The sequence below is a fragment of the Oryza glaberrima genome, chromosome 7, assembly GCF_000147395.1.
Source record: "Oryza glaberrima chromosome 7, OglaRS2, whole genome shotgun sequence".
Taxonomy (NCBI): Eukaryota; Viridiplantae; Streptophyta; class Magnoliopsida; order Poales; family Poaceae; genus Oryza; species Oryza glaberrima.
The window spans coordinates 948570-968983 of record NC_068332.1 but is presented as its reverse complement, the minus strand read 5'-3'; the positions used below and the strand labels follow the sequence as shown (position 1 = coordinate 968983).

Here is a 20414-nt window from a genome sequence, read left to right as displayed (position 1 = left end):
TCTCTTTATAGTAGATTCAGTACTTGAGTCATCAAACAGGCCTCTTAAGCAAATCTCTCAACTCTCAACCCCAAAAAGAAGAATTGGTGTTGATTGATTGCATACTTTTCTATAGAACCACTGCATCCACAATTTTTTTTCCCCATCAGTCGATGTCATTTTAATTTACTAATCAAACAAGTTGGCATCAAAAAAATTGCTACTCGGACAAGCTAGAGCACTTGCCATTATATGGTTGCAGGATTCCTCTTATATATCCTCGTTGTTGATCCATTCATCAAATGGAGAAGGAAAGTTCCATTTCCCAAATGGAGACTCTTCTCTGCAATCCTAGGAGAACTCGCCAGTAGATCCTTCTCCTTCTTGATAAACAAATGCTCCTCGAAGCTGTCATCGTCGTCTATGGCGACAACGTTCATGGAGGAGAAGATTCAGAGACTGGAAAGGATGCTGCTCCGGCTCGCCACCGCCATCGAAGAGGTAGATGGGAAGCACATCACAAACCAAGCCATGCTTCGTCAGGTCAACATGCTGAGACAAGATATGCACAAAGGCTACTATGCTCTTGACACCTTCAGAATTCAGAAACACCAGGAGGAGGACATGAACGTCGACGATGACAATGAAGTGAGTTACAACACCTTATCTCTGTCTAAATTCAACTCTATCAAGCGAGCTCGAGTCCTTACTTGTACTAGACGACATGGAGATATGAGAGAGCTCGACCAGATGGTTGACATCATAGAGATCACCATGGCTGGTATGGCTGAGTTTGTTATGCTTCTGAACAACTATCCTTCCATGCATCGTCAACCATACAACACCTACATGTTCATGGACAAGTGCATGTTTGGGCGCCAAATGGAGATGGAACATATCATCAAATTCTTGTTACATCCAGAACCTCCATATAGTGACATATTTGATGTCCTACCAATCATTGGTCCTGCCAAAGTTGGCAAGAGCACACTTGTTGAACATGTTTGCAATGATGAGAGGGTGCGCAACCACTTCTCTCGCATCATCTTTCTTAGTGATAGCGACTTGAGCGAGCAAAAATCATTGCTTACCCTAAGGGATTCAGGAGTGATAAGGCATAAACACAACTCATCATCGGCTTCAATTGGAGGAGAAAGATTATTGGTTGTTGTTGAGCTAACTGAAGATGTTGCCGATGATGAATGGAGAAGGATGTACTCCTCTTCTCGAAGTTGCATTTCAGCTGGAAGTAAAATCATAATCACAAGCCGGTCAGAGAAGATTGCAAAGCTTGGAACAACACAACCTCTTCGCCTAAAATTCTTGTCCCGAGAAGCTTACTGGTACTTCTTCAAGGTTCTCGCATTCGGAAGCTCAGATCCTAAAGATTACCCCAAGGTGGCATCCGTATCAATGGCGATGTTTAATGGATACTTTGATCGTGAGATGCACAATACTTTCATTGGACCATTCATTGATCTAAACAACATGGCTAGCTTCATTCAAGCTAGTATTTACGATCGCGACCGGCTTAGCCTCCGTAAGCGCTTCAGGACCAAGGAATCAAAGAGTCAGTTACTGCCTAACAGAGGTTCAGGTGATTCTGGGGTGAAGAGTAAGTGTGTGGTTATTCCTAAGGCAGATGGAACTGTGAACTACTACTGTGAAATCTTTGAACATTGCCGAGTAGCGCTTGCTCATGCAGAAGATCAGAAGGCTCCAAAAATTGGTATACAAGATATCTTGTCAGGGAGAGTTGAACCTCATGGGAAATTTGATCTTGTGCTGTGGAGATCTCATTTGCCGCCTTATTACAGCTACATATATAGCTCCGAGATTCATGAGTTCAAGTCTGCACCTACCTGCAGGATTAGGCTCCGGCAGAAGAGAAATATTTAGATCGAACTGTTTTGCCATATATAAATGTAAAAATATATTGCTATTACACTCAGTTGTATGATTTTTCCATTAAAGTTCTTTTTTTATAAAGTTTTCATTGTTTTGAAAAATCTCCACATTAGAGGACTTAGCCTCCTCATGTGAAAAGAAAATTTTGGTTGGACAAAGGAAAGAAGCGTGCAACTTTTTATATGAAAACCATATGTCAACAATAAAATGTATGGTACCATCTAAAAAGGACGATAAAATCAATTTAAAAGCTAGCAAACAATTTTGGATGTGGAATGAATAATGGGAAACTCGATTCCAGACTAAGGGTCTATTTTGCGGGGCTTCAGCTCGAGCTCAACCTATTATCGAATCAGGGGAAGTACATATTATCAAAAGTGCCGAATCTGACTTTTTTTTGTGCAAGTAGTTTAACCTTTTGAAATACCTAAAGGTATTCTCAAGAAGATATTCAAAATAAGTGTCTATTAAACAAATGGCTCTATAAATTGTTTAACGAGGAAGGCATGTGATAAAATCTGTTCAAAAGGAAGTACTTAGCCAATCGAACAATCACTCAAGTGGAAAAGCGGCCTAGGGATTTACATTTTAGGGCCGGGCTTATGATGGTTAAGAAGGATTTTTTGCAACTAGGATCTATGGTAGTTGGAAACGGAGAACAAGTGAGATTTTGGGAGAATTGCTGAAACGGAGAATAAGTGAGATTTTGGGAGGATCGCTGGGTGGGTGAAAACTCCTTGGATAAGTTATATCCCTCGCTCTATTTACTAACAAGAAACAAGCATGTGAGAGTAAGCGATGTACCGGGCAATGTTCCTCTAAATGTGCCCTTTAGAAGAGCTTTGGTGGGGGATAACTTGAATGCGTGCTACAAGCTTGTATGCAAAGTGGTCTTGTTTAACTTATCTAATAGTCCAGATATTTTTAGATTAGAAGCCAATGGGAAGAGAGTCTTCCTGATGAGTTCTATGTACAAGGCTCTTATGTACCGTAATGTGGTACCAAGAAAGTCGATAATATGGAAACTCAGAATTCCACTTAGGATTAAGATTTTCCTTTGGTATATCAAAGGACTAGTCTTAACAAAAGACAATTTGGTTAAAAGGTGATGGAGAGGTAAGTGTTGCTTCTGTAACTCTGAAGAATCAAATGAACATCTTTTTTTTATTGTCATGTTGCACATTCAGTTTGGAATATACTTTTCATGGTTATGCTTATATAAGTGCCTACTTTCATTGCTAATCTTCTAGGTGGTTGGTCATGGGGATTAGTACCTAAGCTTAGGGATCAACTTTACATGGGAGTTGTGGCTATCTGTTGGGCACTTTAGCTTGCTAGGAATGATGTAGTCCTCAATGGCTCATGAATTAACTCTATCTTGCAGGTTATTTTCAGGGGGACACGCTGGGCTTGCTAGTGGTCTTTGCTTCTTAAAGAGAGTGACGAGAAAGCTGTGGAGATTGGGTGCCAAAAATTGGAAGTTACCATTATGGAATTCTACTCAAAATCTGGGTGGAATTGGAGAGGAAGATTGAATTGTTAGTTGAAATCTTTTTTTGTGAAACTTGTTCTGGATGTCTTTGTCGTCTACTTGTCTCCTATGATGGCGTTTGCTTTTGAACTTATTTGTAAGCCCAAGTGCTTGGTGATGTAATATTGTGGCTATGTACATCCGACCTTTGGGATGTGGAGATCGGGTTTTATTTAATCCATTGTCTAAAAACCCTTTTGAAATAGGGGTCGAAACAGAATTAGTGAGAGTCAATAGTGGCAAGTACTATATATAATCGGATATAGTACAGTCGAATAATCATTTTTCCTTTTTTTTTTTTGGAATGGGAGTGAGTGACACTTATACTGTTGATTGTCCTAAAAAAACATTTTTCCCTACGTCTTTGCCTAGGAAGTTACTCCTTCCGTCCCATAATGTAACAATCTAGGATGGGTTGAGATCCATCTTAGGACAACATCATACCTCATGTCTAGATACATTGTCTTAGGATGGCTCTCATGTCTAGATACATTGTCCTAGGATGGATTTCATCACATTCTAGGTTGCTACATTTTAGGGCGGAGGTAGTACTCCCAAAAACTAACGAAATTAAAGTGTCCATTATTGATGGGGAATTTCTGAATTGATTCACGGCACTGTTGCTTGGCCGGCGAGTTGCTATGCCGCCGACCGGATCTGGGGACGTTGGCGATAATGGTGGCGGCTGACGGCGATTCCTCCTCTACATCCATGTCTGCTCTTGATTCAGGTACTTAATTTTCAAGAATCTGTAGCATATTCTGAGAATATATTGATTTACCATTGAAGTGTGCACTGATCCCCAAAAGAAATTTCAGACAAAGTGGCTAGATAGTCCAGAAATGTACCATAATTCTATTGTTGAAGAAATGTAGCTAGTCAGCTGTATAAATAGGTAGGAATGGCAGTAGAAAAAGCATTTTCTGAAGAGCAATTTTCTGAGGTAAAAAAAATTAGTGTAAAATTTTGTACCTCGTAGTACTTAGGTATCAAGAGGTACCAAATTTACAATATAAAAGATGGTATCTTACGGTACCTCCTCAAGGACTATAAAATTGCTCTTTTCGGAATGTCGTTTTTGCTAGTCCTCACTCAGTCAGACAAATAGCAGCGAAAAAATTTGACTCTAAATTAACAAATGAAAAAAATTGAATTTTGGCCCATCAAAAAAAAGAAGACTTAGAATTTGTACTGGGGCATAACAGGGGAATTTATTAACTTGTAATAGGATGGAAAATTTTTAACAGTTTAATGGAAAATTAATTTGGGACAACAGGCTTTTTCATTTTAACATGTTACATGCATTTATCATTTTTCAACAGTTTTAACATGTTGACATTCATAAAAAAAAGTTTGAAATGCCTTATGTCCATGTTCATCAAGTCCTTTTTTTGTCACAATTTTTCGCTGGTTCGGCAATAACCGGCCGGAATATACTACGAGGTAAGAAAGAATTTACAGGTCTCAAAGCATGCCGAGAGGAAACGGCATGCTACCACAACAAAAAAGAAAGAAACCCTCTATACACAACAACTACGGGGGAAAACCCTCGCACCCACTATACAACTCAAAGAGAGGTAGTCAAGCCCGCTTCCTGCCACGATTTCCACTCATCCTCAATTGGCACACAAAGATTCACCGGTGAGACTGCATGCCCCTCAAAGACACAAGCATTGCGCTCTTTCCAAATTAGCCAAGTCACCAAGATAACGCCCGCATCAAAAGATATATTTTTTGATCACACTAGAAGGCTATTGTGTTGTCTAGTAGGAGTATGCGGAACTGGTCAACTAAAATATACACGTGTCTCTGAAACTTGACCAGAAATCTCTGATGCTGAACCAAATCTGTAAGAATTTCCTCTACTTCTTTCATCATCTTCGCAATGTGGTCAGTCTTGTATGATTATATTAATCCAAACTGCAGAGAAAACCTGATGCTTGTATTCAAACGGTTCACACTGAAAAATAAATCTAGGTTGAGGTAAATCACAGTGCAATTCGTTTCCTTTTATGAAGACATGGAGCTGCTGGAGTATGTGCCTGCCTCAATTCCTATCTGCTTCACCAGATCCACTAAAAACTTTCAGACTACATACTTTCTCTCTGCCTCAGTTCTTGTCTCAAACTACAAAACTTGAGATTACGTTGTTACATATGGAGACATTTCTGTCTGCTATTCTGGGTGATCTTGCCAGTAGATCCATATCTTTCCTGATCAACAAGTCCTCGAAACCGACAGCACTAACCGTGGAGGAGAGACTGCAACGGTTGCTGCTCAGGGCCCGTATCATCCTGGAGGAGGCAGATGAACGGCTCATCACAAACCAATCCATGCTGCAGCAACTGAACATACTAAGGAAGGAGATGTACAGAGGATATTACACCCTTGACAGATTCAGATGCCATGTCCATGAAGCAGACCATACCAAAGATCACGAGGTGAGTAACCATGTTATACCATCCAAGTTCAATCCTGCCAAGCGCATCCGGTTCTGCAGGGTCAGTGGCAAGAGTTTAGAAGAGCAGCTGCAGCAAGTTTTTGGCAGCCTTGAGGTCACCATTGAAGATATGGGTGAGGTTGTCATGTTCTTGAACAGTTGTCCCCGTTTGTGCCGTCAGCCATATAGCATGCACTTGCTTCTAGACAAGTGCTTGTTGGGTCGCCAAATGGAAATGGAGCACATCATGAACTTCCTGCTCAAAGAAGATATTCCTGGTGATGAAAATACAGGAGTTCTGCCTATCATTGGCCCGTGGAGGGTTGGTAAGAGCACCCTGATTGAGCATGCCTGTGCCGATGAAAGGGTGCGTAACCGCTTTTTTCAGATTGTGCATTTCAGTGACGATGATCTTGAGGATGCAAATATGGTGACTCTGAGAGATTGTGGTGTAATCAAGCATCAAAACCGTGGTACTGGTGAAGAAAGACTACTGATTATTATCGAATTGATCAGGGACATCGATGAGGCTGCATGGAGTAGATTGTACTCAGCTTCCAAAAGGTGTGTTGCAAAAGGCAGTAAGATTATAGTCGCAAGCCGATCTGATAAGATTGCAAGGTTTGGAACAACCCAAGCTCTTAGAGTAACATACTTTACTCAAGAAGCTTACTGGTACTTTTTCAAGGTTCGCACATTTGGAAGCATAGATGCAGAGGAGCACCCAAAGCTGGCATCGATAGCCATGGATATGGCCAGGGAGATGAATGGGTGCTTCATGGGTTCAAGCATGTACAGTGTACTTCTGAAAGAAAATTTCAATGTTAGGTTTTGGAGCATGGCTCTGGCAGGAATTAGAGAATTCAAGCAGAAGAATCTCTTACGATACGGTGCCAATATTGACTGTCCTTGGCACCCGGTTGAACCAACATACATTAGGATGATAAACAATGTTTCCTCTGAATATCTTGTGGTTCTTTGCGACTATCAGACATGTTCTGTTCAGGACATGGTAGATTGTCACACAAACTTTCCTCAGAGTGAAGCAGCAGTTCCCATGGTGAGTTTGCAAGATTTTCTGTTTGGAAGTGTTAGACCTCAAGGAAAATTCAAGGTTCTCGCGTCAAGATCTCATCTTCCACCTCACTACAACTACATACTTAACTGTGAGGTATGGACTTCACATCATCTGATCACCAGGGAGGAGAGACCTCAGAAGCTTTGCACCTGACTATCTCAGATGTTGATGTATGAAGTAATTATCTGAATCTGAAATTGTAGTCTAAATCTGAGCATTTTTCAATTGTTTTTCACACAGTGCATAACCTAATGTGTTTACTTCAAGCTCCTATGTAAAATGTGCTGTTCTGAAGAGGCTTTCCTCAACGCTGCCCACAACGCACATGCAAGACACGTGAGCTAGCAAACAATTGTGGATGTGGAATGAATAAACGGCAAGCTCGATTGTAGACTAAATGTTGAGCGACCATAATAGCAGAAACTCTTTTAAACTCTCGAGGGAATATCCCCTTATTTGCTCAAACACCACTCAAATAGTTATTAAAAAAATCTAAAAAAAATAGCAACATTCATATTACATAGATATATCACTTTAAAAAAAATTAAACTTACAGCATGTTTGGTTCTTAACTAACATTGCCATAACTCACTTTAGGCTATGTTAGACAAGTGTGGCTTGCCACACTTTTTGTGGCCTACAAATTGTAAGCCACACTTGTGGCAAAGTTAGGCAAAAGATTGAGTCTATAACATGTGGGGTAAGATGGTAAGAAAGTGTGGCTTGCCATAACTAAAGTAATGAACCAAACACAAGGCTAAGGAGGTGTGGCAGCCTAAAGTGTGGTGTGGCAAGTTGAAGCATTGAACCAAATAGCCCCCTTAAACTTAACTCACACATTGAGAAATGAAAAGGCCAAATTCAACATATGAACAATATAGTATTATTCATTCCATTTTTTTTTCAATGTATAGATCAAGTTTGAAGTTGATTATTGGTGGAGCGGTAGATGTTACTGTACTCTACATTGTCAAATTATTTTTAGATTTTTTTATAACCATTTACATGAATTTGAAATAAAAATATACAGAGGGGATATCCTCGGATTAGATTCCACTCCCTGCAATAGCAAGATTGGAGCTCCGGTGACGCGGCGAGATAGGAGATCCATCGACGTGGATGGTTTTTTTGCGTTCTCTGGTGGGATCTAACCGAGGAGTGGTGAGAAATGCGATGATTGGAAGGATGGGCACCAAGGACGAGGAGGAGCATGGTGATGGTGTCGAGGTAGTCGGCACAAGTAATGGTGTCGAGGCTGCCCACGTGCTAACTGCCCACTACCTCGAGGAATGGTGGGGAGGGAGTGGAGGTGGCGGTTGCCCCCCCCCCCTCCTGCCGGCGTATGAATCTGGTCAGGAGGAGACCAATGCGCAATGGTTGTGGGTAGGGAAAATACGTTACGCAAAATATTGATTCAATCACATCTCTTACGTACATATATAATGACATAATTTGAATTTTACAAAATACTTGTGACACTGAGCCAGTTTGACAAATAATAATATCATTTTTCCAATGCAAACAAATTTGTAATAGTGGAGATTTAATTAACCCTTTCATTCATCGAACCACATCAAACGGGCACTATTTTTTTTAGCCAGGCCGACCAAAGACAGGCAGACCAAATTTATTTAAGAAATGAGTATGTACACATTTACAGAGTTCAAGCTTCGACAAGGGGCTGCCGAATTGAATGGATGTTGCCACAGAAGAAACTTCCTAAAAGAAAAACAAGCTACAACAAGGCACTACTTTCCTAGATTTTTGAAAACCCCAGCTTTTTTCTAGATCACAACCTCCTCTTTAGTCAAGGCAAAGAGGATACCGGCCACTCGACTCTGACTCTAGAACACGCATTGGCGTTTCTCTCCTTCCAAACCATCCCGCAGACTAGCGGCACAAGAGTGTCGAAAGCACCTCTTAGCTTCCTTCCAAACCATCAAGGCAAAGGCACTGTTCTTTTTTTCATCTATATCTTCTAAAAATCAATTTTTCCTTTTTTTTTAACTCTACCAAGGAAGTTAATTAATTACCAAGGACAAAGGTTACGATATTTAAAGCTTGGATTTTTTTTTTTATGGGTTCAAGCCGCTGGTGGCTGGATGACTGGATGGATCCCCACTGTCTAGCAATGGCGGCAAAGGTTGTGCTCCGCCTCCGAGTTCCCCGATCCTAGCAGTGATGACGTCCGCCACGAAGTGAGAAAGAAGCCGAGCACGGCCGGCGATGGAGCGGCAAAGGAAGCCGGCGGCGACAGCTGCGCTGCGGCCGGATCTGGAGACGTCGGCGGCAGCGGCGGCTTCTGACAAGCGACTGACACCAACGTTCTGTCAGCTTCTTTCGATCCAGGTAACTCAACTTTCAAGGATCGATCTGTAGCCATATTTCTCAGAATACTTCAATTCTCCATATAAGCGTATTGATCCCCAAAAGGAATTTCAGAAAAAAAAAGTGGTTAGCTTGTCAGCTGATTCCTTGCACATCCATCAACCATGGTAGGAAAACATTTTCTGAATGTTTCCTCCCTGTCCATGACATTTTCACTAATGTTGCAGTCAGACAAGTTGAAAATAAAAGTTGACTTGGAATTAACTAGAAGCAAAGCCTTGAATTTTGACCCAGAGAAAAAAAAAACAAGGACTATCCATGCCAGCTGCACCACAAGCACTTCTCAAATTTCAACAGTTTTAACATGTTGAGTTTCATAATGAAGAAGTTTGCCATTGCTTTTGTTCATGTTCGTCAGGTCCTTTCTTTTTGTCACATTTGTAGAAATAGAAGGCCATTGCAGTGTCTAGAACGCGGAATTGGTCAACTAAAAATTCATGTGACTGTGAAACTTGACGAGAAACCAGTGGTGCTGAACCAATCTGTAGAACTTTCTTTACTGCTTTCATCGTCACCACCATGTGGACAGTCTTGTATGGTTTTTATATTATTGCAAAATGTACAAAACAGAAACTTGAATCCAAACTGTTCACATTAAAAATCATATCTAGGTTGGGATACTGGACTATGTGGAGCATTCAAAGTGTGTTTTGTAAACCACAGTATAAGAGTATGTGGCAGCCTTAATTCCTACTCTACTTCACCTGATCCTTTAAAATTTTTCAGACTACATAATTTCTCTCAGATCCCACTTCTTGCTGATCTATTGAGAGGTCTACAAAATTTCAGACTACACACTTACACATGGAGACATTTCTGTCTGCAATTCTGAGTGATCTTACCAGTAGATCCATATCTTTCCTTGTCAACAAGTGCTCAAAACCAACAACTCCAACTGTGGAGGAGAGACTACAACAGTTGCTGCTCCGGGCACGTGTAATCGTGGAGGAGGCAGATGAACGGTTCATCACAAACCAAGCCATGCTGCAGAAACTGAACATACTAAGGAAGGAGATGTACAGAGGGTATTACACACTCATCTGCTTCAGATGCCATAACAATGAAGAAGACAATGTCAAAGATCGTGAGGTGAGTTACTATTTTACACCTTCCAAGTTAAATCCTGCCAAGCGTGTCCGATTCTGCACGGGCAGTGGCCAGACTTTACGAGATCAGCTGCAGCAAGTTCTTGGCAGCCTACAAGTCACCCTTGAAGATATGCGCGAGTTTCTCATGTTCTTCAACAGTTGTCCTCGTTTATGCCGACAGCCATATAGCATGCACTTGCTTTTAGACAGGTGCTTGTTCGGTCGTCAAATGGAAACGGAGCACATCATGAACTTCCTGCTCAAAGAGGACATTCCCAGTGCTGAAAATCTAGGTGTCCTGCCGATCATTGGCCCAGGAAAAGTTGGGAAGAGCACCCTGATTGAGCATGCCTGCGAAGATGAAAGAGTGCGTAACCGCTTCTCTCAAATTGTGTGTTTTAACGACGATGATGTAGAACATGCAAACATGGTGGCTCTTAGAGATTGTGGTGTAATTAAGCATAAAAACCATTCTATTGGTGGAGACAGGATGCTAATCATTATCGAATTAATGGGAGACATTGATGAGGGTGTATGGGGAAGATTGTACTCTGCTTCCAAAATTAGTGTTGCAGTTGGAAGTAAAATTATAGTCACAAGCCGATCTGATAAGATTGTAAGCTTTGGAACGACACAAGTTCTCAGAGTAAATTTCTTTACTCAAGAAGCTTATTGGTACTTTTTCAAGGTGCGCACATTTGGAAGCTTGGATGCGGAGGAGCACCCAAAGCTGGCATCATTAGCCATGGATATGGCCAGGGAGATGAACCAGTGCTTCATGGGTTCATGCATCTACAGTGTGCTTCTGAAAGCAAACTTTAATGCTCGGTTTTGGAGCATGGCGCTGGCAAGAATCAGAGAATTCAAGCTGAAGAACAACTTAATATACAACGCGTATCTTGTTGGTGGTCCTTGGGAGGCGGTTAAACCTGCATATGTTAGGACGGTAAACAAAATTTCCTCTGAATATCTTGTGGTTCTTCACGACTATCAGACATTCTCTGTTCCAAACATGGTCCATTGTTACACAAACTCTGCTCAGAGTGAAGGTGAAGTCCCCGAGGTCAGTATGCAAGATTTTCTCTTCGGAAGTGTTAAGCCTCAAGGAAAATTCAAGGTTCTCGCATGGAGATCTCACCTTCCACCTCACTACAACTACATTTTCAACTGTGAGGTACGGAGGCCACATCATATGGTCACCAGTAAGAAGAGATCTCATAAGCTTTGCACCTGACCATCTCAGATAGTAATCCATATTGTTAGGTTGTGGTACCTTTTAGTATCTAAGCTACGAGATCTTGTTATTGTCTGAAACTGTTGTATAAATATGAGCATCTGTGTACATCCAAGCTCCTATGTAAATGTGATATTTTTATGAGGTTGCCAAATTCAATTTATCAGCATTAATTAACTTCTTTTAACAAGAGAGGAAACCTGCTCCCATTTCTAGAAATGTGATTTGATACAAAGCATCCTGCCTAGTCTTGCTACTAACCTGTAAGAGCATCCAGTGCAACAATGTCATATTTTGACGCCAGCACATCACAATACTGTAAGCTTAATTGAAGTAATATCTACATACTTGCTTCATGAGCTATTTTCAAACTCCTACGAAAAAGTGCTATTTTCATGAGCTCGACCAGGTACAGTTCAAAAGCACTACAGTCTCTAAAATTCAAGTCTTATTTGATTCTCTATATTTATACCTGTTTCTTGGAGTAGCAAACGGAGCCAGTGGCGAGTGGCGACAGTGGCGGTGTCGACCAGATCTGGTGGCAACGGCGGGCGGGTTCTTCCGACAATGGCAGCATGGGTTGGCAATACCCCCTCTCCATCTGCCTCGTCATCTGTTAGTCGATCAAGGTACCCAATTTCCAAGGACATGTAGCATGTTCCGAATTTTTTTTTCCAATGTAGCAGATAAGTGTAACATGTTCTGATTTTTTTTAAGTTTAGCAGAGTAGTGTATGGATCCCCATTCCCCAAAGTAATTTCAGAAAAGTGGCTAGTTGTGGTTATGTCACACCCCAATCCGGCACCGCCGTACAACGGCACCTGACAGGAGCGTGTCGTAGGAATAACGGCGCGAACCGCTTCCTACGAAACCGCGATCTCAGTACTAGTCCCAGGACATAGTGCTGGTACCCACGGTGACAAATATGAATCATTGCCAATCCTTAAATAAATAGAGGACTTATTTACCTTAACTTAGGTTGCAGCTCAGGACAGCCTGAGAATACAACCGAAGACACAGACGAGGAAACACCAGCAACAGCAGCAGCAGCGGAACCAACGGTCTAACACCCAACACCACAGGCGACGGCTGGGAACCAGGACGAAACCCTATTCTTCAATTCACTTCATCTTCAGCTTCAGGACGGAGGAACTATATATATTTATATAGAGCAAAGGTGAGTACTTTCGTACTCAGCAAGTCACGGGAACTTAGGTGTTTAATGCAAGCTTGGAAGAGAGGCAAGGTTGGTTTGCTAATCCTTTGTTTGAAATCATTTTTGAAATCACTAAGTGATTTATATCTTTTTAAGTTTGGGTCGAAAAGGAGACTTGCGTCTCGATTCGACTTAAGAGATGCTTTTCAACAACTCAAATGGTAATGTACCGACCCCCCGGGTCAGATCGTTACTTATCGGCTCCCAGAGCCATTTCACTTGATTAAGTGGCTCCCAGAGCATTTTTCATTTGATTAGGCGGCTCCCAGAGCCTTTTTCATTTTTACGGACTCCCAGAGTCCAGCTGCCCAGCAGCAAAGCAATCCGCTTCCACTCAGGAAGCCTAGTCTATGATGCCCACAGACATCCCGAATCACACAGATTCGTTTCTAACCACTCAGGTCATCCATCTGCCACATAGGCTGATTCTGGTTACGATTCCCAATCCACAACAACTTTTCACAAAGCACAGGCAAACAAATCTATGCAACGGGAACCACCTCACATCCGCCCATGACCGTGGGCACGGCTGTTCGAACAGTTAGTTAACCTCTGCAGAGGGGTACACTTTACCCACAAGACACGAACTTACTCCAGACACTGGCCGGTGTCAGAGGTTCGCGACAAAGCCTTTCCCAAGCCGACCCAGGGTTACCTCATGCCACATAGAAGGATCAAATCCTCACATAAATATAGGCCATTTTAGTTTTCACAAATCAAACTCCAACCACCTCGATCGGTAATTCAGCAAGCTTCTCTTCCTTGCTTACCAGGAACCCGGTTTGGCTCCAACCGACCCTGCCCCGGCGTTCCCAACTATTGGCATGCGAGGTTTCCCTGAACCGACTAGTTACTTAGCCAGGGTGTCCCATTCCACCTTGTGGTTGCACTTTGATTATGCTCGATGAGTTTCCCACAGGAATCAGTCCTTATATGCGAATACGGGACAGTGCCACATAGGCACAACCCTCGCATCGCGAGTTTTCACAATTCATTTTATTTTTAAACACACCGGCACCACATGTCGGGTTTTCAAGGCTTTACAAACCCATTTCCCAAGTTTTCGACAAACAACAGTGTATGTGGGATATTTGGTATACGCGCTCAGAGAGCACGGATACCGAGGTACCACAAAGGTGGAGCGACAAGGAGTCAGGGTAGTACAGCCTACAGGAATTAGTGCGACTACTAGGTAGGTCCATCAGTTTGGCATGCAAACCGAGGCCAAGCAAGTTAAACGTGAGTGATTCTAATTATGCAAGTTGCAAACAAAATAATAATGACTTTCCAATTATAGGAGCAATTGATCAAAGGGTGGCTTGCCTTGCTCAAGGTCTTCACGAAGCTTCACGAATCTCCGAGAAAACCATGATTGACGAAAATCCGGTAACCGCAACTATACGCAAACAATCGAAAACCTACACAAGACCCAAAAGAAAGATCCTATTTAGCCTAATTAATAGTGCCATTAAATAGATCTCAATTTTACGGAATTACTGGAAGTGGAACGGAGTCAATCGGATGAGCGGTTGGGAATATATGGATTTTCGAAGTTTATTGGATTTACTAATCAAAGGAAAAAGGATTTAATAATTTATTAAACCCTTTTTGGAAAGAAATTGAAGGAGGGATGTGATTTAGACTCCCTCGGGCGGCTTGGGCGCAGCCTGAGAGGAGAGGCGCGGCTCGGTCGAACTAATGGGCCGGCTGGCCCGGAGAGGCGGCCCAAGGGGGCGCGGGGAGAGTGAGGGAGAGAGAGGGCCGGTGAGCCGAGTCCACCTTGTGGGGTCCTGAGTGGGGCCCGCTTGTTAGTGGCGCCGGCTCACCGTGGGAGCGGCACATGAGGGCGGCGCTAGGGTTTCGGGTGAGCGCGGTTCACGCGCGTGCACCGGATGGACCAGGGATGCGGCGGGCCCATGCGCAGCCGGTTGGCGCACCGTGGACCGCGCGCGCGAGGGTGGGGGAGGGAGGAGGCGGCTGACCGGCTCGGCTCGGTCAAAGCCGAGGTGGCGCCGACGTGGCGCCTTCGCGGCTGCCACGCGGGCTGGCGGAGGGAAGAAGAAGGAGGCCGGCCGAGAGGAGGAAGAAGGGGGCGCGGCCGAATGGACGGCGGACAGCGGCCAAGTTCACCGGAGCAAGGCGCGACCTCAATGGAAAAAGGAAGCGCACCGGGGGAGGGAAGGGACGGGAGGAAGCGAGCCGACGGCTCGGATTCGCCGGAAAGAGGCCGGAGGCGGCGGATTGCGGCGACGCGCGCCGCTGGCGAGCAAAGGGGGGAAAACGGCGGCGGTCAACGAGGGATCAATTCAAGGCGGTGGGAGTATCTCCGAGGTTCAAGGAGTTCATTTCCGGCGTTGAATGGGGCAGAGTGACGCCGTGGAGGTCTGGCGACGAGCGGCGGCCTCCGGGAGCGGGCGGCGACGGCGGCAAGCCTATGGCGGGTGGTGGCGAGGCTAGGGGCTTCGTCTACGCGCGTTCGGGAGGACTACCGAGCTACCGCGCGAGCTAAAGGAGGGAGAGGGCAAGCGAGAAGGGAGAACGGAGGGAGGCACTACCGAGCCGAGACGGGCGCTGTGACGAGCGGCCGACAGCGCGGGAGCGAGCTCTCCGGCCTCGGGCCAGGGAAGGGGAGGAAGACGGGCGCCCGGAGTCCTGCGTCACGCGTCCTCGCACGCACCGGTCTCCCGGTGCTCGGCGGCGGACGGCGACGGCGAGAGCAGAGGAAGGGCGACAATGGCGCGGTGGAGTAGGAGTGTGAAGCGGGAGGGATTGAGATGGAAGGGGAGCTCGGCTTCGGGTTTTATAGGCGCAGGGTGAGGCGATGTCGGTTTGGGAGGGGAGAACCGACCTTGGCGGTCAAGCGCTAGGCTGGCGGCAGCGGCGGTTTCGTGGGCGATGCGAAAGTGGCAACGGCGTGGATGCTTTGGTCGGCGAAGGCAGTGGATCGGACGACCGAATTTCGGGTCATGAGCACGGGCTGGCGTGGTCAAGGAGCGAGAGTTGGCAGTCAGGCGTGGTCACGGGCGCGGCAGAGGAGGCGATGGTGGCTGGAAGGGAAAAAGCGAAAAGGGGAAGTGGGAAAGGAGCTTTGCTCCTTGCCGTTTTGGGAGTAAGGAGGAGGGAGAGAGAGACTCTGCCTCCGGGATTTAGACGCACGCGGCTTGGAGCGGCCGAGCATGGGCGGCTGCACGGCGCAGGCGCAGCGGGGCCGGCGCGGCGGCGACCCACGCGCGAGCGCGCGCGCGGACACGAGGGCGCGGCGGAATTCAAAGGCAGCGGCGGGAGTTTTGGCGCCGGGGGGGAGTTCGTCGGGAGAGAGAGAGAAACAGAGAGAGAGAGAGAGGGAGAGAGCAGCGCTCTCTCTCGACTCGATCGCGTGCAACGCACGTGCGAGGGGAGAGGAAGGCTGGGAGGGGAGAGGTGGGCTAGACTGAGAGGGGGAGATGGGCCGGGGAGGAAGAGTCGGCCCACTGAGCCTGAGGGAGGCAAAATAGACTTCTGCAGAGGAATTGAATTGGAGAGAATTGGAGTTTGGATTTGGATTCAAATTCGATATTCAAACTCGAGGGTTCAGGGAGGAATCAAGGAAGGCTCAAGATAGGGTTTGGTATTTTTCGGAATTGGGAGCGAGTGTTTAGCGAGGATTCAAAGGATGCGATTGAATTTCGGAATTTGATTTGGAGACTTGAATCGGAAGAGGAATTTGAGGTGGAGGATTTTGATTTCGATGAGAGGGAACAACGGGATTTGAATTGAGATCCTTGGCACAACTTAGACTCGCACACAAAGAACGAAATTTTCGCAATTAGGATTTTTCCGAATTAGTTTTTAACGTCTCACGAAAAGCGGAGCGTTACAGGTTAACCATAATTTATTATTCAAGAAACGTAGCTAGTCATCTATTGAGGACATAATAGCTGTTGTATAAGATCATTTTCTGAGGAGGGACTCGTGACCCCCGTGCTGCTCCAGGGGCAGGGGCAACACGGGCGGCGACCACCCCCGCCTCCCTCCCTCCTCCGCTGCGCCGCCGCCCGAGCGGACTGCCGGAAACCGCGCGGCCACAAGGACGGCGGCAGGGGGGCCTTCCTTCTCCCCCGAGGGCAAGGGGTCGGCGCCCACGACCCCGACCAGATCAGGGCGGCGATGGTGCGGCGGTGTCTGGGCGTCGGGCTGGGCACGTGGAGATGGCTAGGCGCGGACTGCCGACGGCTGGGCGCGAAGGTGGCGGGGCGGCAGCGTGGCAACAGCGCCGGGCTCGGCGTCCCTCGCCAGATCCGGAACCCTCCCGGTTCGGCCACCCACGCAGACGAGACAGCGTCCAAGGTGGAAGCGGGAGAGGGAGATGGCAGGCGGCGGGGAAGGAGAAAGACAGGCGGCGATGTGGAGCAGCGATGTCGGCAAGGCCAGATCCACGGTGGGTGTTGCTGGACCTAGAGCCGGCGAAGGTGGAGGAAGGGGAGGATGAGGTGGCAGGCGGCGGGGGCGCAGGAGAGGTAGCGGTGGGGCGGAGGAGACTGCGGTCGGCGCCGCCTGTGTGCTAGTCTTGGCTAAGCCGGCGACTAGCGGCCATAGGAGCAGGAGGGTGGCTTGCCCGGGGGGGAGGGTGGATGCGTGGCTGGTGGCGTGGAGGCCGGTGTGGAGGCGCGGCCCGCCCAACAGCCCGTCTTTGCCGTTTGGTTACGGTCAAGGTATGACCACTTGCGAGTCGTTAAGGACTATTCTATGGCCGTCAATGTGGGGATGTTTGTGTGGGTGATGCGAAGACGCTGGCGAAAGCCTTATCGTGCCTTTGTCCAGTTTGACGACGGCGATGCCCGTGGGTGCCGTTTCCCTTCTTGGAGGCGTTGTCATGGCGTTTTCTTTTATATCCCCCACAAATCTCTAGGTGAAAACCTTGTTCCGGCTTTCGGACGAGCAGTGGAGGCGTTACGCGTCGTGTCCTCCTTGGGGGCGTCACTTTGGAGATGTTCCTATGAATCGATGACTTTTGATGGTCTTTTTCGGCTCAAAAGCTTTCATACCTTGGTGTTCGGCGAGGCCTTGCCTTCTTGGGTCCACTTTGTTTCTTGTGGTAGGCAACACGCTCTTCGGTTCTTTCTGCTGATGAAGTCAGAGCTGCTCGCTGATGGGGTGCGGCGACACTTGGCAACGATGGCATGTTGCAGTCTCCTCTAGGGAGTTGGTGCTAGCCGTGTGAAGGAAGTGGCTCCTTGGTAACTTGGCTGATGTCCACGGTTAGATGTCAGAGCTACTTTTCGCTTTGGCGACTTCGTGGCTTTTGTGTCGCTGCGGTTGTGAAGTCGGCGCTGCTGGATCGTTTGGACGGTTAGCTCGGCAACGATAACACCTCTTTTGCGATGTCAAAGCTGTTGTCTAGCTAGGTCCCTTGCTCTTATATGTGCGGTGGTTTTCAGCCGGTTTCCCATAATTAACCATGCAATTGTATGGTTTTCGGGCCCGGTTTTCCTTATAAACTGGGTCAATTCTCTTCTTCTTCAATACAAAGACACCCCGCGGGGTTTAAAAAAAAAGATCATTTTCTGAATGTTTTGCTAGTCAAAGAAATAGAAGCTAAAAGAAATGAAAGAAGAAAACCATTTTCTGAATGTTCATCAGGTCCTTTTCTAACCTGTCGCAATTGTAGAAACAGGAGGCCATCTGCATTGTCTAGCATGCGAACTGGTCAACTAAAAATGCATGTGCTTTGAAACTGGACGAGAAATCCATGGCGCTGAACCAAACCTGTAGAATTGTCCTTGCCTGTTTCATCATTTCCACTATGTGGTCAACCTTGTGTGGCTATATTATTGGAACTGCAGAGAAAAACAGATACTTGGATCCAAACAGTTCACACCAAAAAGTATTTCTGGTTTGAAATAACTTATAGAGTGCAATACCCTCTATAAACATTCAGATTGCATTGTTTTTCTCAGGTATCAGCTCTTCACCACTTGAGTGATTACAAAATTTCAGATCATATAGCTACAGATGGAGACATTTTTGTCCATGATTCTGAATGATCTTGCCAGTAGATCAATATCTTTGCTGATCAACAAGTGCTCAAAGCCAACATTACCATCCGTGGAGGAGAGGCTGCAACAACTGCTGCTCCGGGTTCGTATCATTGTGGAGGAGGCAGAGGGACGGCTTATCACAAACCAAGCCATGCTGCAGCAACTGAACATGCTAAGGAAGGAGATGTACAGAGGGTATTACACCCTCGGCAACTTCATATGCCATGGCCATGAAGAAGACAATGCCAAAGATCATGAGGTGAGTAACTATTTTAAACCATCAAAGTTAAATCCTGCCAAGCGTATCCGATTCTTGTGGGATGGTGGCCAGAGTTTACAAGATCAGCTGCAGCAAGTTCTTGGCAGCCTACAAGTCATTCTTGAAGATATGCACGAGTTTGTCATGTTCTTGAACAGTTGTCCCCGTTTGTGCTGTCAGCCATATAGCATGCACTTGCTTATAGACAAGTGTTTGTTTGGTCGCCAAATGGAGATGGAGCACATCATGAACTTCCTGCTCAAAGAGGATACTCCCGGTGCTGAAAATCCAGGTGTCCTGCCAATCATTGGCCCAGGGAAAGTTGGGAAGACCACCTTGATCGCGCATGCTTGTGATGATGAAAGGGTGCGTAACCACTTCTCTCAAATTGTTTGTTTCAGTCAAGATGATCTGGAAGATGCAAACATGGAGAGTCTTAGAGATTCTGGTGCAATCAAGCATCAAAACCACACCACTGGTGGAGAAAGGATACTAATCATTATTGAACTAACCAGAGAGATCGATGAGGTTGCATGGAGAAGGTTGTACTCAGCTTCCAAAAGTTGTGTTGCAAATGGAAGAAAAATTATAGTCTCAAGCAGATCTGATAAGATTGCGTGCTTTGGAACGACACAAGCTCTTCGACTAAGGTTCTTTACTCAAGAAGCTTACTGGTACTTTTTCAAGGTGCGTGCATTTGGAAGCATTGACACAGAGGAGCATCCAAAGATGGCATCAATAGCCATGGAGATAGCAACAGAATTGAATAGGTGCTTCATGTCTTCGGGCATCTTCAATGAACTTCTGAAAGCAAATTTCAATACTCGGTTTTGGAGCACGGTTCTAACAATAATCAGAGAATTCAGGAAGTTTAATATCTCAATCTATGCAAATTTTGATGGTCCTTGGGAGGTGGTTGAATCGGCATATGTTAGGAGGGTAAACGAAATTTCCTCTGAAAATATTGTGATTCTTCATGACTATCAGACATATTCTGTTCCAAACATGCTCCATCGTTGTACAAACTCTGCTCAGAGTGAAGCTGAAGTTCCCCTGTTTAGTTTGGAAGATCTGCTCTTCGGAAGTGTTAGGCCTCAAGGAAAATTCAAGGTTCTCGGCTGGAGATCTCACCTTCCACCTTACTACGACTACATGTTCAGCTGTGAAGTACGGAAGTCTCAGCATAAAGTTGCCAGAAATAAGCGACCTGGGGAACTTTGCACCTAACCATCTCATTGTTTTCTGAAGATTTGCATCTGTTCATCTGAGAAGCTGA

At 45.7% G+C, this 20414-nt stretch overlaps 4 protein-coding genes across 5 annotated transcripts; all 4 read left to right on the top strand.

Moving 5' to 3' along the window:
• The first annotated feature begins 402 nt into the window (after nucleotides 1-402).
• On the top strand, nucleotides 403-1878 carry LOC127779241 (disease resistance protein RGA2-like). Its single transcript, XM_052305977.1, has one exon. The coding sequence runs from the start codon at nucleotides 403-405 to the stop codon at nucleotides 1876-1878; it is 1476 nt and encodes a 491-aa protein (XP_052161937.1).
• Nucleotides 1879-5478: 3600 nt separating this feature from the next.
• LOC127780523 (putative disease resistance protein RGA3) lies at nucleotides 5479-7308 on the top strand. The gene has a single exon (XM_052307442.1). The coding sequence runs from the start codon at nucleotides 5575-5577 to the stop codon at nucleotides 7087-7089; it is 1515 nt and encodes a 504-aa protein (XP_052163402.1). The 5' UTR covers nucleotides 5479-5574; the 3' UTR covers nucleotides 7090-7308.
• A 1720-nt stretch (nucleotides 7309-9028) lies between these two features.
• On the top strand, nucleotides 9029-11842 carry LOC127778661 (putative disease resistance protein RGA3). Of its 2 annotated transcripts, none has more exons than XM_052305282.1 (2): nucleotides 9029-9285; nucleotides 10114-11842. In XM_052305282.1, exons 1-2 carry the CDS (start codon nucleotides 9163-9165, stop codon nucleotides 11644-11646), a joined length of 1656 nt encoding a protein of 551 aa, XP_052161242.1. In that variant the 5' UTR covers nucleotides 9029-9162; the 3' UTR covers nucleotides 11647-11842. The 2 variants fall into 2 exon arrangements, with proteins under 2 accessions (XP_052161242.1, XP_052161243.1); XM_052305283.1 differs by having other exon boundaries at nucleotides 9175-9285; nucleotides 10051-11842.
• Nucleotides 11843-18718: 6876 nt separating this feature from the next.
• On the top strand, nucleotides 18719-19794 carry LOC127778752 (disease resistance protein RGA2-like). Its single transcript, XM_052305374.1, has 2 exons — nucleotides 18719-19504; nucleotides 19654-19794. Exons 1-2 carry the CDS (start codon nucleotides 18854-18856, stop codon nucleotides 19663-19665), a joined length of 663 nt encoding a protein of 220 aa, XP_052161334.1. The 5' UTR covers nucleotides 18719-18853; the 3' UTR covers nucleotides 19666-19794.
• The last annotated feature ends 620 nt before the right edge of the window (nucleotides 19795-20414 follow it).

What these genes read in the sequence shown, in the direction of transcription:
- LOC127779241 (XM_052305977.1), top strand. Translation starts at nt 403, where the DNA reads ATGGCGACAACGTTCATGGAGGAGAAGATTCAGAGACTGGAAAGGATG.
- LOC127778752 (XM_052305374.1), top strand. Translation starts at nt 18,854, where the DNA reads ATGGAGACATTTTTGTCCATGATTCTGAATGATCTTGCCAGTAGATCA.
- LOC127778661 (XM_052305282.1), top strand. Translation starts at nt 9,163, where the DNA reads ATGGAGCGGCAAAGGAAGCCGGCGGCGACAGCTGCGCTGCGGCCGGAT. An exon ending in GTCAGCTTCTTTCGATCCAG is followed by an intron (nt 9,286 to 10,113) that starts GTAACTCAACTT and finishes ACAAAATTTCAG; the next exon opens with ACTACACACTTACACATGGA.
- LOC127780523 (XM_052307442.1), top strand. Translation starts at nt 5,575, where the DNA reads ATGGAGACATTTCTGTCTGCTATTCTGGGTGATCTTGCCAGTAGATCC.